The 12,419-nt window shown below is 40.6% G+C and overlaps 1 protein-coding gene and 1 pseudogene across 1 annotated transcript in view; one reads left to right on the top strand and one right to left on the bottom strand.

Moving 5' to 3' along the window:
• Positions 1-1,691: 1,691 nt before the first annotated feature.
• LOC149750164 (uncharacterized) lies at positions 1,692-8,352 on the bottom strand (annotated as a pseudogene).
• ARIH1 (ariadne RBR E3 ubiquitin protein ligase 1) overlaps positions 6,822-12,419 on the top strand; it is a 113,095-nt gene continuing 107,497 nt past the window's right edge. The window contains exon 1 of the mRNA XM_022579959.3: positions 6,822-7,504. Coding sequence (XP_022435667.1) covers positions 7,136-7,504 — 369 coding nt within the window. The 5' untranslated portion in view covers positions 6,822-7,135. The remainder of the gene's footprint in view (positions 7,505-12,419) is intronic.

The following is a 12,419-nucleotide window of genomic DNA, read 5'->3' as shown; positions in this document are numbered from 1 at the left end:
ACAAAATTAATGCACAGAAATCTCTTGCATTCCTATACACTAACAACGAAAGATCAGAATTAAGGAAACAATCCCACTGCAACAAAAAGAATAAAATACCTAGGAGTAAACCTACCTAAGGAGGTAAAAGACCTGTACTCAGAAAACTACAAGACACTGATGAAAGAAATCAAAGATGACACAAACAGATGGAGAGATATACCATGTTCTTGGATTGGAAGAATCAATATTGTGAAAATGACTATTCTACCCAAAGCAATCTACAGATTCAATGCAATCCCTATCAAATTACCAATAGTATTTTTTACAGAACTAGAACAAAAAAATCTTAAAATTTGTATGGAGACACAAAAGACCCCGAATAGCCAAAGCAGTCCTGAGGGAAAAAAACGGAGCTGGAGCAATCAGACTCCCTGACTTCAGACCATACTACAAAGCTCCAGTAATGAAGACAATATGGTACTGGCACAAAAACAGAAATATAGATCAATGGAACAGAATAGGAAGCCCAGAGATAAACCCACGCACCTATGGTTGACTACTCTTTGACAAAGGAGGCAAGGATATACAATGGAGAAAAGACAGTCTCTTCAATAAGTGGTGCTGGGAAAACTGGACAGCTACATGTAAAAGAATGAAATTAGAACACTCCCTAACACCATGCACAAAAATAAACTCAAAATGAATTAGAGACCTAAATGTAAGACCAGACACTATAAAACTCTTAAACGAAAACGCAGGAAGAACACTCTTTGACATAAATCACAGCAAGATCTCTTTTGATCCATCTCCTAGAGTAATGGAAAAAAAACCAAAAGTAAACAGATGGGACCTAATGAAACTTAAAAGCTTTTGCAAAGCAAAGGAAACTATAAACAAGACGAAAAGACAACCCTCAGAATGGGAGAAAATATTTGCAAACAAATCAATGGACAAAGGATTAATCTCCAAAATATATAGACAGCTCGTGCAGCTCAATATTTATAAAACAAACAACCCAATCCAAAAATGGGCAGAAGACCTAAATAAGCATTTCTCCAAAGAAGACCTACAGATGGCCAAGAAGCACGTGAAAAGCTGCTGAACATCAGTAATTATTAGAGAAATGCAAATCAAAACTACAATGAGGTATCTATCACCTCACACCAGTTAGAATGGGCATCATCAGAATATCTACAAACAACAAATGCTGGAGAGGATGTAGAGAAAAGGGAACCCTCTTGGACTGTTGGTGGGAATGTAAATTGATACAGCCACTATGGAGAACAGTATGGAGGTTCCTTAAAAAACTAAAAATAGAATTACCATATGACCCAGCAATCCCACTACTGGGCATATACCCAGAGAAAACCTTAATTCAAAAAGAAACATGCACCCCAATGTTCATTGCAGCACTATTTACAATAGCCAGGTCATGGGAGCAACCTAAGTGTCCATCGACAGACGAATGGATAAAGAAGATGTGGTACATATATACAGTGGAATATTACTCAGCAATAAAAAGGAATGAAATTGGGTCATTTGTAGACACGTGGATGGATTTAGAGACTGTCATACAGAGTGAAGTAAGTCAGAAAGAGAAAAACAAATATCATATATTAATGCGTATATGTGGAACCTAGAAAAATCGTACAGATGAACTGGTTTTCAGGGCAGAAATTGAGACACAGATGTAGAGAACAAACGTATGGACATCAAGGGGGAAAACGGCAGGGGGTTGGGGTGGTGGTATCATGAATTGGGTGATTGGGATTGACATATATACACTAATATGTATCAAATAGATAACTAATAAGAACGTGCTGTATAAAAATAAAATAAAATAAAATTCAAAACAAAGAAAAAAAGAATCCCAACTTCTAGATGCAAACTATTATATTTAGAATGGGTAAACAACAAGGTCCTACTGTATGGTACAGGGAACTATATGCAATCTCTTGGGATAAACCATGATGGAAAAGAATATTTAAAAAATAATGTATATATGTGTAAAATTGAGTCACTTTCCTGCACAGCAGAGACTGGCATAACATTGTAAATCAACTATACTTCAGTTAAAATAAAAAAAGAATCCCAACTTCATGAGATCATAAGGAGTAAATTTAAAAAGTGTATGCACCTACTCTAGCATATAGTAGACACTCAATAATATATGTGCTCACTTTTTGCCTGTTCATTCATCCATTCGTTCAAATACATCCACAGGGCAACACAACAGAGATACGGTAAACCAGAGAAGCATTTCTCTTGCAAACTTTGTTATAAAAGTACTTTTTTGGACTTCCCTGGTGGTCCAATGGTTAAGACTCTGCACTTCCACTGCAGGGGCCATGAGTTCCATCCCTGCTCATGGAAGTGCAGCATGCCTCATGATTGTCATTAGGACAAACAAATGCTCACTTCTTGGTAGGGTGGGTGATCATTTGCTATTTTTTTGCTGTAATATAAGCACACTATTAGGCCAAATAAATGTGCCTTGCAATTATGGGGAACACAGACACTATGGTTTTGTACATTTGTCTAATTGTATGAGGGCGTGTATGTACTCTACTTCTAGATCCAGCATTATCTTACCACACATTGTAGATAATTACTTGTTTAAAATCTCCGGTTCAATAATAAAGTCTATAATTCTGTATTCTAGAAGAAAGATAAGGTAGAGAGTGTATTTTAGACAGGGGGCTGCAGTCAGGATTCTCAGGTTCTATTTTTGGTTACTGTGTTACTATTTCTACCAGACTTCTAATGAGGCATATAACCTCAGTTTCTCTAAGCCTTATTATTATTTACCACATAGAACTGGTGTAAGATCTACCTCTCAACAATGGTATAAGACTTAATTGTTATTTGTAACAAAATATGAAGTACACAGATGTTTTTAAAGAAATGCAAGGTATTCAATTAGCTTATTAGAATCTCCCTGCACATTTGCTAAAATTTAATTTTAAATTAAATTTATATTAAAATTTCATTTTCTTACCTCCTACCTGGTAAAACACAGGAACAACTAAAGCATTAAAAAATAACAACCCCCAAAAATGCTGCATTAAAAAAACTTTATAAGCAAAATGACAAAAAGCAGTTTCCATTTAGGTTTGGAAATGGTGTTTTAATTAAATCATACACGAATTTTTGGTGAGGTGACCACATCCCAGTTTGTCTGAGATTTCCCAGTTTTAGCACTGAAAATTCCACATCTCAGGAAATCCCCATTTTATGCCAACTGGGACAGTTGGTCACCCTAGTGCCCTGCCGTTACTAGAGGTTTTTTCATAGCTTACAGCACTATTATCTGCCCTTAGAAAAATTCCAGTGCTATTTTAATTTCTATTTATCTGAAAAGCACTTGCACGTTTTCCCTGTTGGAATTTAGTTCATAACTATTTGGTGAGCATATAAATATTTATGGAGTTTTGCTCCATGAGCAGATATTTAATAAATATGTACTAATATTTTTGACCTTATTAGGACATGGGGAAAATGGGAGTACCTAATTACAAAACAATTATTCTTTTGGCACCAAGGAAATATTAACTTGCCTGTTCTTTTTCAAGGAACTTGTCCTGTTGTTGTTTACAGACTATTGTACTTCAACCCAGTAATCACCATAGCTGAGAAGGCAGTAACACAGGTATTACCTTTAAGATCAAGTCACTTAAAAAAACATTGTATGTGGGTCATCCCTTAGCCAATTTGGGACCAGAGAGGACTTGTTATACTGGTTTTCTTTAATAGCACTATAAACTAACCTGATTCTAAGATATTTAAAAAAAAATCAATGGAATGAGTGTTGCTGAAAATTTCATTATGATTGTTTACCCATGAATAGGAGACCCCAAAACTCAGAGGCACTATGATAATGACCAAAAAAGGAGTCATCAGATTATGGAAAAGATTTCTAAGAAAAAAGCAGGACAATTTTCTTCCCTGGAAAACAGGATGACATAGGCCATGTACATACATGTATAATCAAAATAAAATCAATTAAAAGGTTATAAATCCAATTGGTTATTGTTATTTTCCTGCAAGATGTAAGGTGACTTATGACACTTTTTAAAGGTTTTAATTTTGTGAACATATAACTATGTGCCAGGCACTGTGTCAAGTGCTTTAAATATATTATTCCATTTGCTCCTCACAAATAATCCTATGAGAATAGGAATTATAATCCTCCAAAGTGAAGTTCAGTAATTTGTTCAAAGTTATAGATAACAACTGGAGGGGCAGAGGTAAATTCTGCTCTGTTTCCTCCAGAGCCTAAGCTCTTAAATTTTAGCCTATGCTGCTTCTCAACATTGTTGACATAAACACTGGTGAAATTATATATCTAGCCCTAACTTCTCTTGACCTTCAGTCTTGTATATTAGCCTATGGAACTCCCCTCTCAACATCTCTACCTCGATGTCTAACAAGCATATCAAATTTAACGTATTTCAGTAAACAGCACCACCATTCACCCAGTTGCTCAAGCCCCCAATTTAAGAGGCATCCTTGATTCCTCCATCAACCCCACAGGCAAGCCATCAGCAAATCTGTTGGCTCTACTTTCAAATTATACATGAAACTGACCGCTTCTCATCATCCCCACTGTCACAACCCTGGCCCAAGCCATTATCATAATTCACCTGGACTACTGAGACAGCCTCATAATTGGTCTCTGCTTTCATAGTCCATTCTCCACAAAGCACCCATAGTTATTAAAAAAAATAAAACAACCCACAGATCATATGGTTGCATTCTTCTGCTTAAAATCCTTTAATGCTTCCCATTGTAATAATGTAAACTTCTTAAGATGCCCTACAAGGTCCTGCTGGCTCTCTGCCTTGATCTGCCCTCTCTGACTTTATCCCCTAACACTCTCTTTTTGCTCAGTATGCTTCAGTCACATTGGTCCTTATGATGTCAAATGTCTCTGTGATGTAAAGTCACGTACTTTGAGAGGATTTGGAAGGGCAGGATTGGGGATTTGAAAAAACTGGCAAAGGTTTGAAAGAGTTGCCTAGCGTGGGAGAACAATTTAGAAAAATTTAACAGGATTGCTGGGTGGTGTTGAGGGTTCAGGTGTGGTAGGTGATTGGAATTTAATAACAGAATGCATGTGATTATGAAAATTTCTCCAATAGTGGTCAGCTGCTCCAGTACCAAAGGGCAGGATGTGAATGGTAAGGTTCACTCAAGATAGGGGTAGATGAAAAGAAAGATGGGGCAAAGGAGTTTAGGGTGCTGACAAGCATTGCTGATTTTTTCTGTAGGTATATGATAGTGGGGATGAGAAGGGTTACTAGTGTCCTTAACTTGCCCCAGGTGTGGCAACAACCTAGAATCGCTAAATAGAATCAAAGGACCAAGACCTACCAGCATTGATGTTAAAAGCTTTAATTTGCAAACCCTAAGATCGTTTTAGGAAATCTGATTATTAAAAAATTTACAAAACGGACAAATCAGTAGAGGCTTATGCACATTATAAAGGAATTTTTCACTTTTCAGAATCAGTTTCCAAAAGGAACCTGTAGATTGAACGGTAAGGTTTATAAGTAAGTTAGGTATTCAGACTTTAACAAATTTCCAGTCTGGCCAGTCCTTCAGGTTATCCCAAGAGGGAGTTTTCTCATGCCACTTCTTCCTTCAGAACATTTCTCTGGTTCTCCCGTCCCACTTACAAAGATTTAAGCCTACAGTTAGAATGTCATAAAATACTCTTACTGTCCTGGTCACTAACTTGCTTAATATTTTGCCATTTACCCTGCTTGCACTTTAAGCTCCCCAAACTAAACTACTTTACACCTACTGTGCTATTGCTTTTGCTCTTTTCTCAGGCTAGACCATCTTCCCTACCTTCTCTGTTAAAACTCCTAGCCATCCATCAATACTCAGCTCACACAGCACATTTCCAGATAAGAGACAAGCACTATCTCTGCTTTATTTGGTGTCTGTAGATATTTCTATTATTGTCGGTATTGTGTTGTCTTACAATGCATTTTATATACAATGCAGTATATAATACATATTATGCATTATAAAGTATTTTTATGATTGATATTTAAGGTCACCTAAGCGCTAAAATAGAGCAAGTGTTCTGTGGTCTTGGTCAAGTCTCTTTCCCTTTGAGTCTCAGGTATAAAATGGGTACTGTGGCTCCGTGAAGATGAGAAATATATATGTAAACCCCTTACACGGTGCTCATTTAAGGCAAGCCATGACTATAACATTGTTTAGGGCCTTGAATAGGTGCTTGATAAGCTGAGTTCAGGAAACGCTTCTTTTAAATGACGTCACTATAGGCGACTTAAAAATCACAGCACGTCTGTACAGAATCAAATGAATTACTCAAAACGAGGTTCACCTGCTACACAGTTTAGACGATCTGCATAAAACAGAATTCACTGAGTAGCCCAGGCAACAGGAATATTAGCTGAACAGCCGAGGTCTTCCTGAAATTACTCCAGGGCGGGCGGGGAAGGGTCTCCCCGGCCCGGTGGGAAGGCAACCTTCCCCCACGGATTGCGCGAGGGGCTGGATCCCCATGGCCAGCGTCAAAACCCACCAACTGGGTGGTCCAGGTGCTCCCCCCCAACCGTCCCCCTCGGTGACCAGGAGGCCAATGACTCCTCCAGTACACCGTCCGCTGGTGTCGGCCCAAAGACCGACCGCAGCTGGAACCCAGCCGGCAATTCCCGCCGCGCCGCAGCGCGCCGCGCTCCCTGGGCCAGCCCGGGCCGTGGGGTCTCCCCGCACTCTACGCAGGGGCGGCGGGGCGGGGCGCGATTACGTCGAGCCGTGACGCGACGACGCAGCGCGGCGTGGTGACGCACGCCCCTTTGTTGGCTCAGTAGCAGTAGCAGCGGCCGTGGAGGTAGCGCTGGGGACTGTTTTCCTTCGGAGGCCAGAGCGGAGCCGCGTCTGACTGAGGCGGGCGGCAAGCGGCCCCCTCGCTCCCTCCCCTCCCTCCTCCGCGCCCTCCCCGCCGCCGCCAGCCGCCTACCGCCGCGCCCGGGGAGGAGCCGCGGCCCGCGGGGCCGGAGCCAGGCCTGCGTCCGGACATCAGCCGGAGCCGGAGCGAGAGCCGGGGCCTCGGCGTCCCCGCCCTCTCCCCGCCTCAGGGGCCAGCGTCCGCCGGGCCCCCGCGCGTCGCGCCATGGACTCGGACGAGGGCTACAACTACGAGTTCGACGAGGACGAAGAGTGCAGTGAGGAGGACAGCGGCGCCGAGGAGGAGGAGGACGAGGACGACGACGAGCCGGACGATGATAACCTGGATCTGGGCGAGGTGGAGCTGGTGGAGCCCGGGCTGGGCGTCGGCGGGGAGCGGGACGGACTGCTGTGCGGGGAGACGGGCGGCGGCGGCGGCAGCGCTCTGGGGCCGGGCGGTGGTGGCGGTGGTGGCGGCGGCGGCGGCGGGCCGGGGCACGAGCAGGAGGAGGATTACCGCTACGAGGTGCTCACGGCCGAGCAGATTCTGCAACACATGGTGGAATGTATCCGGGAGGTCAACGAGGTCATCCAGGTGAGGGTGGCCCCGGCGTGGGCTGGACCGGGACGGACCCGGGAGCAGATTCCGGGGTGGTCCGCGCGGCCCCGAGGGGCAGGCCTGGGCCTGGTGCGCAGCCCAGCCCGGTGCCTCCCGGCCCTGTCTTCTCCTCTGTCTCTGCTGGGGATAGAGCAGACATTCGCCGGGTGTGGGGAGGTGCGCTGGGGGCGGTGCTTTCCAGGTCTTGCTATGGCGGAGGCCTCCGGCCGCCTAAGACTTCTCTTACGGGCAATTCCTGCCCGTCCCTGGGCCGGGTGTCCTTCCTCTGGCCCTAGGAGCGCCTATAGGGGCGGGGCGTAGGTGGGGTGGAGGAGAGCTGGAAGAACTGGGCCCTTAAGACGGTTTCCCCGGCCTTCAGCCTCACTTGAGAACTTTTGGAAGGGGTTAGAGTAGGCCTGAGAGCTGCTTGGTGTACGGTTGCCCCAAGTGGGCACCAGTTAATAAAGAAATGGATCTGCTTGGCAGTCTTAAGTGCCTACTTAAAGGTGGGGGAAGGGAACTATTTCTCGGAAGAGGTGCTGATGGGCCTTCTTTTGTGATGGTGAGGCTTCTGCTTGCCTCTTTTTAAGTCTTTGCTGTTCTTTTGGGTCCTGACTACTACTTTTTTCAGTTGTAGCATACTTGAAGCTGTTGGAATAGTTGCTGCAGCTTGCACACCCAGCCTTGCAGCTAAAACCACAGCAAAACGCAGTGTTATTGTGTAATATTGGACAGGACTCTGCTGTGAGTTAGCAAGTGGAGACTTTCTGCTTCTGGACTCCTTTTCTCTGATAATTTGTATTTCGTGGTCAGTAAGTTGGGCTCGGTGTAAGTTGATAACCACATCTCAATCTTCTCGTGGGTCAGATTTTGTGTTTTTGAGCTTTAGGAAATCAAAAGTTTACATTTATTTGGAGAAAACAGTTATGAGGGGTCAGGGGTATGACTGAAGAATGAAAATGGAGTCTTGATTCAGTGCAACTCTTAGAAAACACTAGTTACGTGGAATGAAACTGTATACGTGAGCAGCAGGTTACTGTTGCCTTCTGGTATGTCATTTTTTTCCCCCTTAAAATTGGTTGGCCAATATTCACTGGCAAATTAGCAGTATGTCACTGCCTACTTGTTGAGTTTAAATGATTAATAGATTTTTACAGTACTGTTTAGTAAGCGACACTTTCTTTTGGAAGTGGAACCATCTATTTAGGCCTATTTGAAGAGAGTGGTTTGAATAATAGTAAAAAAAAAATCTGAAAATCTAGTGCTATTACTAAAGAGTGGAAATCTTAAATTTTCTATAGATGATGTAGTTTGAGGAGGAAATTGAAGGGTTGTAGAAGAAAGATAAGTTTTACTGCTCTTTCTGATCCTAAAAATATGACAGTTGAGTTCTTAGGTGGCTAAATTGAGAAATTTTCTTTTTTTGAGGAAACTGAATTTGCAGTGAAACCCTGAATTCTCTTTTCATTTATTTATGATATAAAGTATATAGTAAACCTGTATAAAATCTGATGTTTTCAAACTTTGTACCTAGCTTATTGGCATTTTAATTAGCTTTAAAAATTCATGGATATTTATTATTTAACTTTTTAACTTATAGTCTGTTTTCATGTAGGTAAATCTCATCCAGCTTTTTCAGCTCTTAGGTGTGTCCTTAATCACTGAGGCCAAACCTTACAAGTTCTTTATGTTGCTTCTGGAGCAGAGATGTAGCTAATGCATGTGACATTTTTTCTTTGTTAGTTTAGGGGAAAAGGAATAAAAGTGGATGAACTGAACTAAGGAGACCTACAAAATACTAGGGATTTTTTTAGGTGTCCTACTTTAATCATGTTTTCATGCTGGATTTTTGATACAACTCTTTTTTTCCTAGTTTACTTCATGTTAAGCATGCCCTTAAGTAGGATTGCTGAAATAAGTATCTTTCCTTTGTTAAAAGTTCATATTTAGAAACATCAGTAAATCAAAGGATAGGATTTATCCCAGACCGTTTTTTCTCCAAATGGTATATACACTAGGCAAATGGTACACTAAACTAGGCTTTGGTTATGTTATACGTTATTTATGTTAATAGATTTAAACTTAAAAAGTTACACAGGTAACACATTACCTTGTAAGAAAAAACTGATGTGGTAAGGAGCAAAAGAAGACAAAAGAATTATTTTGCTTGCCACTGGGAGAGATACATCAGAATTTGAACTGTAGTAATTGTTCCAGACCTGTGGATACATTGTACATATTTTTTTAAAAATAATAACACAGTCAAACTTTGTGTTCTCTTTATGTTTTCAGTAGAAAAAAGCAGGTTACAAAAACAGGAGTGTCAATTTTCTCCTGTCAATAAGTAATTATTTTTCAAGCGCTTACACAATTACATATCTAAACTAATTTATTTAATCAATCTGTTATTATTGGTCTTCCTTTTTATTGTCCAGTTTCCATTTTTTATAAACCTCATTGGGACTGTGCTTATAGATATATCTTTGAATGTTTTATTTTCTTAGGATAAATTGAATTGCTGAGTCAAAGAATTTGCTTATTTTTAACCATTTGATACATATTACCACATTGCTTTCAGAAAGGTTATCATTTTTTAAATTTGCTTTTTTATTATTTTTAAACTGATGAGGTTGAACTTTTAATGTGTTTATTGGGCACTGGTATTTCTTTCATAAATTGCCCTTTGCTTTTGCTCACTTTATCCCCTTTTGGGATGTTTATCTTTTATTGATTTATAAGTCCTGTTTATATTCATAGGGCCTTTAAGTTTTTCAGTTAAAACTAATGTTGGTTTAATATGACAGTAAGTTTTAAGTAAGTTTAAAAACCATTGTTTTGTTTAGTTCACATCAGGGAGCTTACTGTTAATTCTAGAAAATTTAAATCCCCTTCTTCCCAGTGCTACTTTTGAATCAGTTATGTTAGTGGATTTGAAAATAAATGTGCAGGAGAAAAAGATTGAATGTAAAAAGGATGCCAAGTTAATTTAATCTTTCCTGGGGGAATTTGATTCCTTTTTTGGGCAACAACAGATTAATACTGTTATTTGTAGATACCTGTGGGTTAGTTATAGTCTTCAATCAAGTAAGTTAACACTTTTTCTTTTAGAAAGCTCTTGGTTTTCTGGCTTTCTGTAACTCTTGTTATAGTTTGTCTAATTTGTTCTTGTTTTATTAAAACTCTTTGTGGCTACTTAGCTTACCTTTTGAACTTTTAAGAAAAGATCAGGGATGTTCTTTAACGTATAGTAATGATAGAGAAGTGTTTAAAGCCCCTAATTTACCTAGCTACATTTACTTAACTAGTATTGTTCATATTAAAGTGGTTAATAATAATACAGTGGTTATCTAACATAATTGCCTAAATGTCTAAGTAATTTATTAAACTAACACTACAGAACTCTGCAGTTGAGGGATGTTTAAACTTGCTGTTTTGTGTTTCCACAGCAATCTTTAGAAGATGTTGGTTGTACCTTGTGTCTGTGCTGGTCACTCTAGAGGACATGGTTCTTGCCTAAGAAGCATATGGAGGTGGGGGAACATAGAGGTACTTGGGCTCCATTCCCAGAGATTGTTATTTATTAGTCAGGTCTGAATTGGAGCCTAAGCATCTCTATATTTTTAGCCACTCTAGTGATAGTTCCGAACCACTGGAATAGTCATAGTTCATCCAGTGTCATGATTTTGACTCACTCAGGGAGAATGAGTAGAGTGAGAAGGTCAAGTAACCCTTAGGAATACCACGTTTAAAGGGTGTGCTGAGGAAGAGGCGCATGGGACTGTTGGATGTGAGTGGTCAGAGAGGAGGCATAAAGAGAAGTGGGTGGGCGTCTTCCTATTATTTATTATTCTAAATAACCTGTTTTAAAGACAACAGAAATATGTAATCTTTATGAGGGAAATTTTCTGTTGGCTGTTGATTTGAAATCTTTAATATTATTTCACCCATTTATTTAATTAAAATATTTAATTAAAGAGCTTCTAAGGTGAGGTTTCATGCATAAATTAGAGACAGTATAGTCCAGTGTATTGTGTATTGGTACAGGAGTCAGTTCTAGCCACTGCTTTTCCTAACTGGCAAGTTAATTTACATCTCAGAACCTTCAGTTTTTGTTTTCCTTTGCCTGATTTTTGGATCTGGGAAGTTAAAACAGGAGTGATGAACTAATAATGGATTGGTCTTTTTTACATTAATGCTTTGTTTTTCTAACATCCTTTTAAAACCTCAGTGAGTTGGAGGTGCTCATTGTTTCCAAGAAATTGAATTCAAGTGGTTGTATCAAGATGAATTTAAATTGGTTAACTTTTAGGGTGGGGGAGAGGGGAAGTAGTGTGTGTGTGTGTGTGTGTGTGTGTGTATTTTGAAGCTATTAAGGTGTTTGGTGTGGTTTATTGCTCTTGAACTTTTATCTTTTCCCAGCTGATCTCCTTGAGCTATAGGCTTTAAATTACATTAATTCTTTTTGAATCTCTTATGGCATTAGTCCTATGAATCAGAAACTAAGGGGCTGGGCTCTGGCAGTCTCTCTTTTTTTTTTTTTTATTTCCCTCGCAGTAGGCAGGCCTGTCGCTGTTGTGGCCTCTCCTATTGCGGAGCACAGGCTCTGGACGCGCAGGCTCAGTGGCCATGGCTCACGGGCCCAGCCGCTCCGCGGCATGTGGGATCTTCCCAGACCGGGGCACAAACCCGTGTCCCTTGCAACGGCAGGCAGACTCTCAACCACTGCGCCACCAGGGAACCCCTGGCAGTCTCTTTTAACAAGCATTCCAGGTGATGCTGATGCAAGCTAAAGTTTGAGAACCACTGGTCTAGTTGAAATTTAACAGCAGTGTTTCTCCATGTGTAATGACTAGTGATAAATTACTAGAGAGTGGGTTAATGATGGAAGGCAGATTGTTTAAGAAACTAATAA

This window comes from Delphinapterus leucas, chromosome 2 (genome assembly GCF_059928025.1).
Source record: "Delphinapterus leucas isolate spDelLeu-1000000601 "Yukka" chromosome 2, BTC_Dleu_Yukka2, whole genome shotgun sequence".
Classification (NCBI taxonomy): domain Eukaryota; kingdom Metazoa; phylum Chordata; class Mammalia; order Artiodactyla; family Monodontidae; genus Delphinapterus; species Delphinapterus leucas.
Note: the sequence above shows the minus strand (reverse complement) of the source record. Positions and strands in the feature narration are given on the sequence as shown.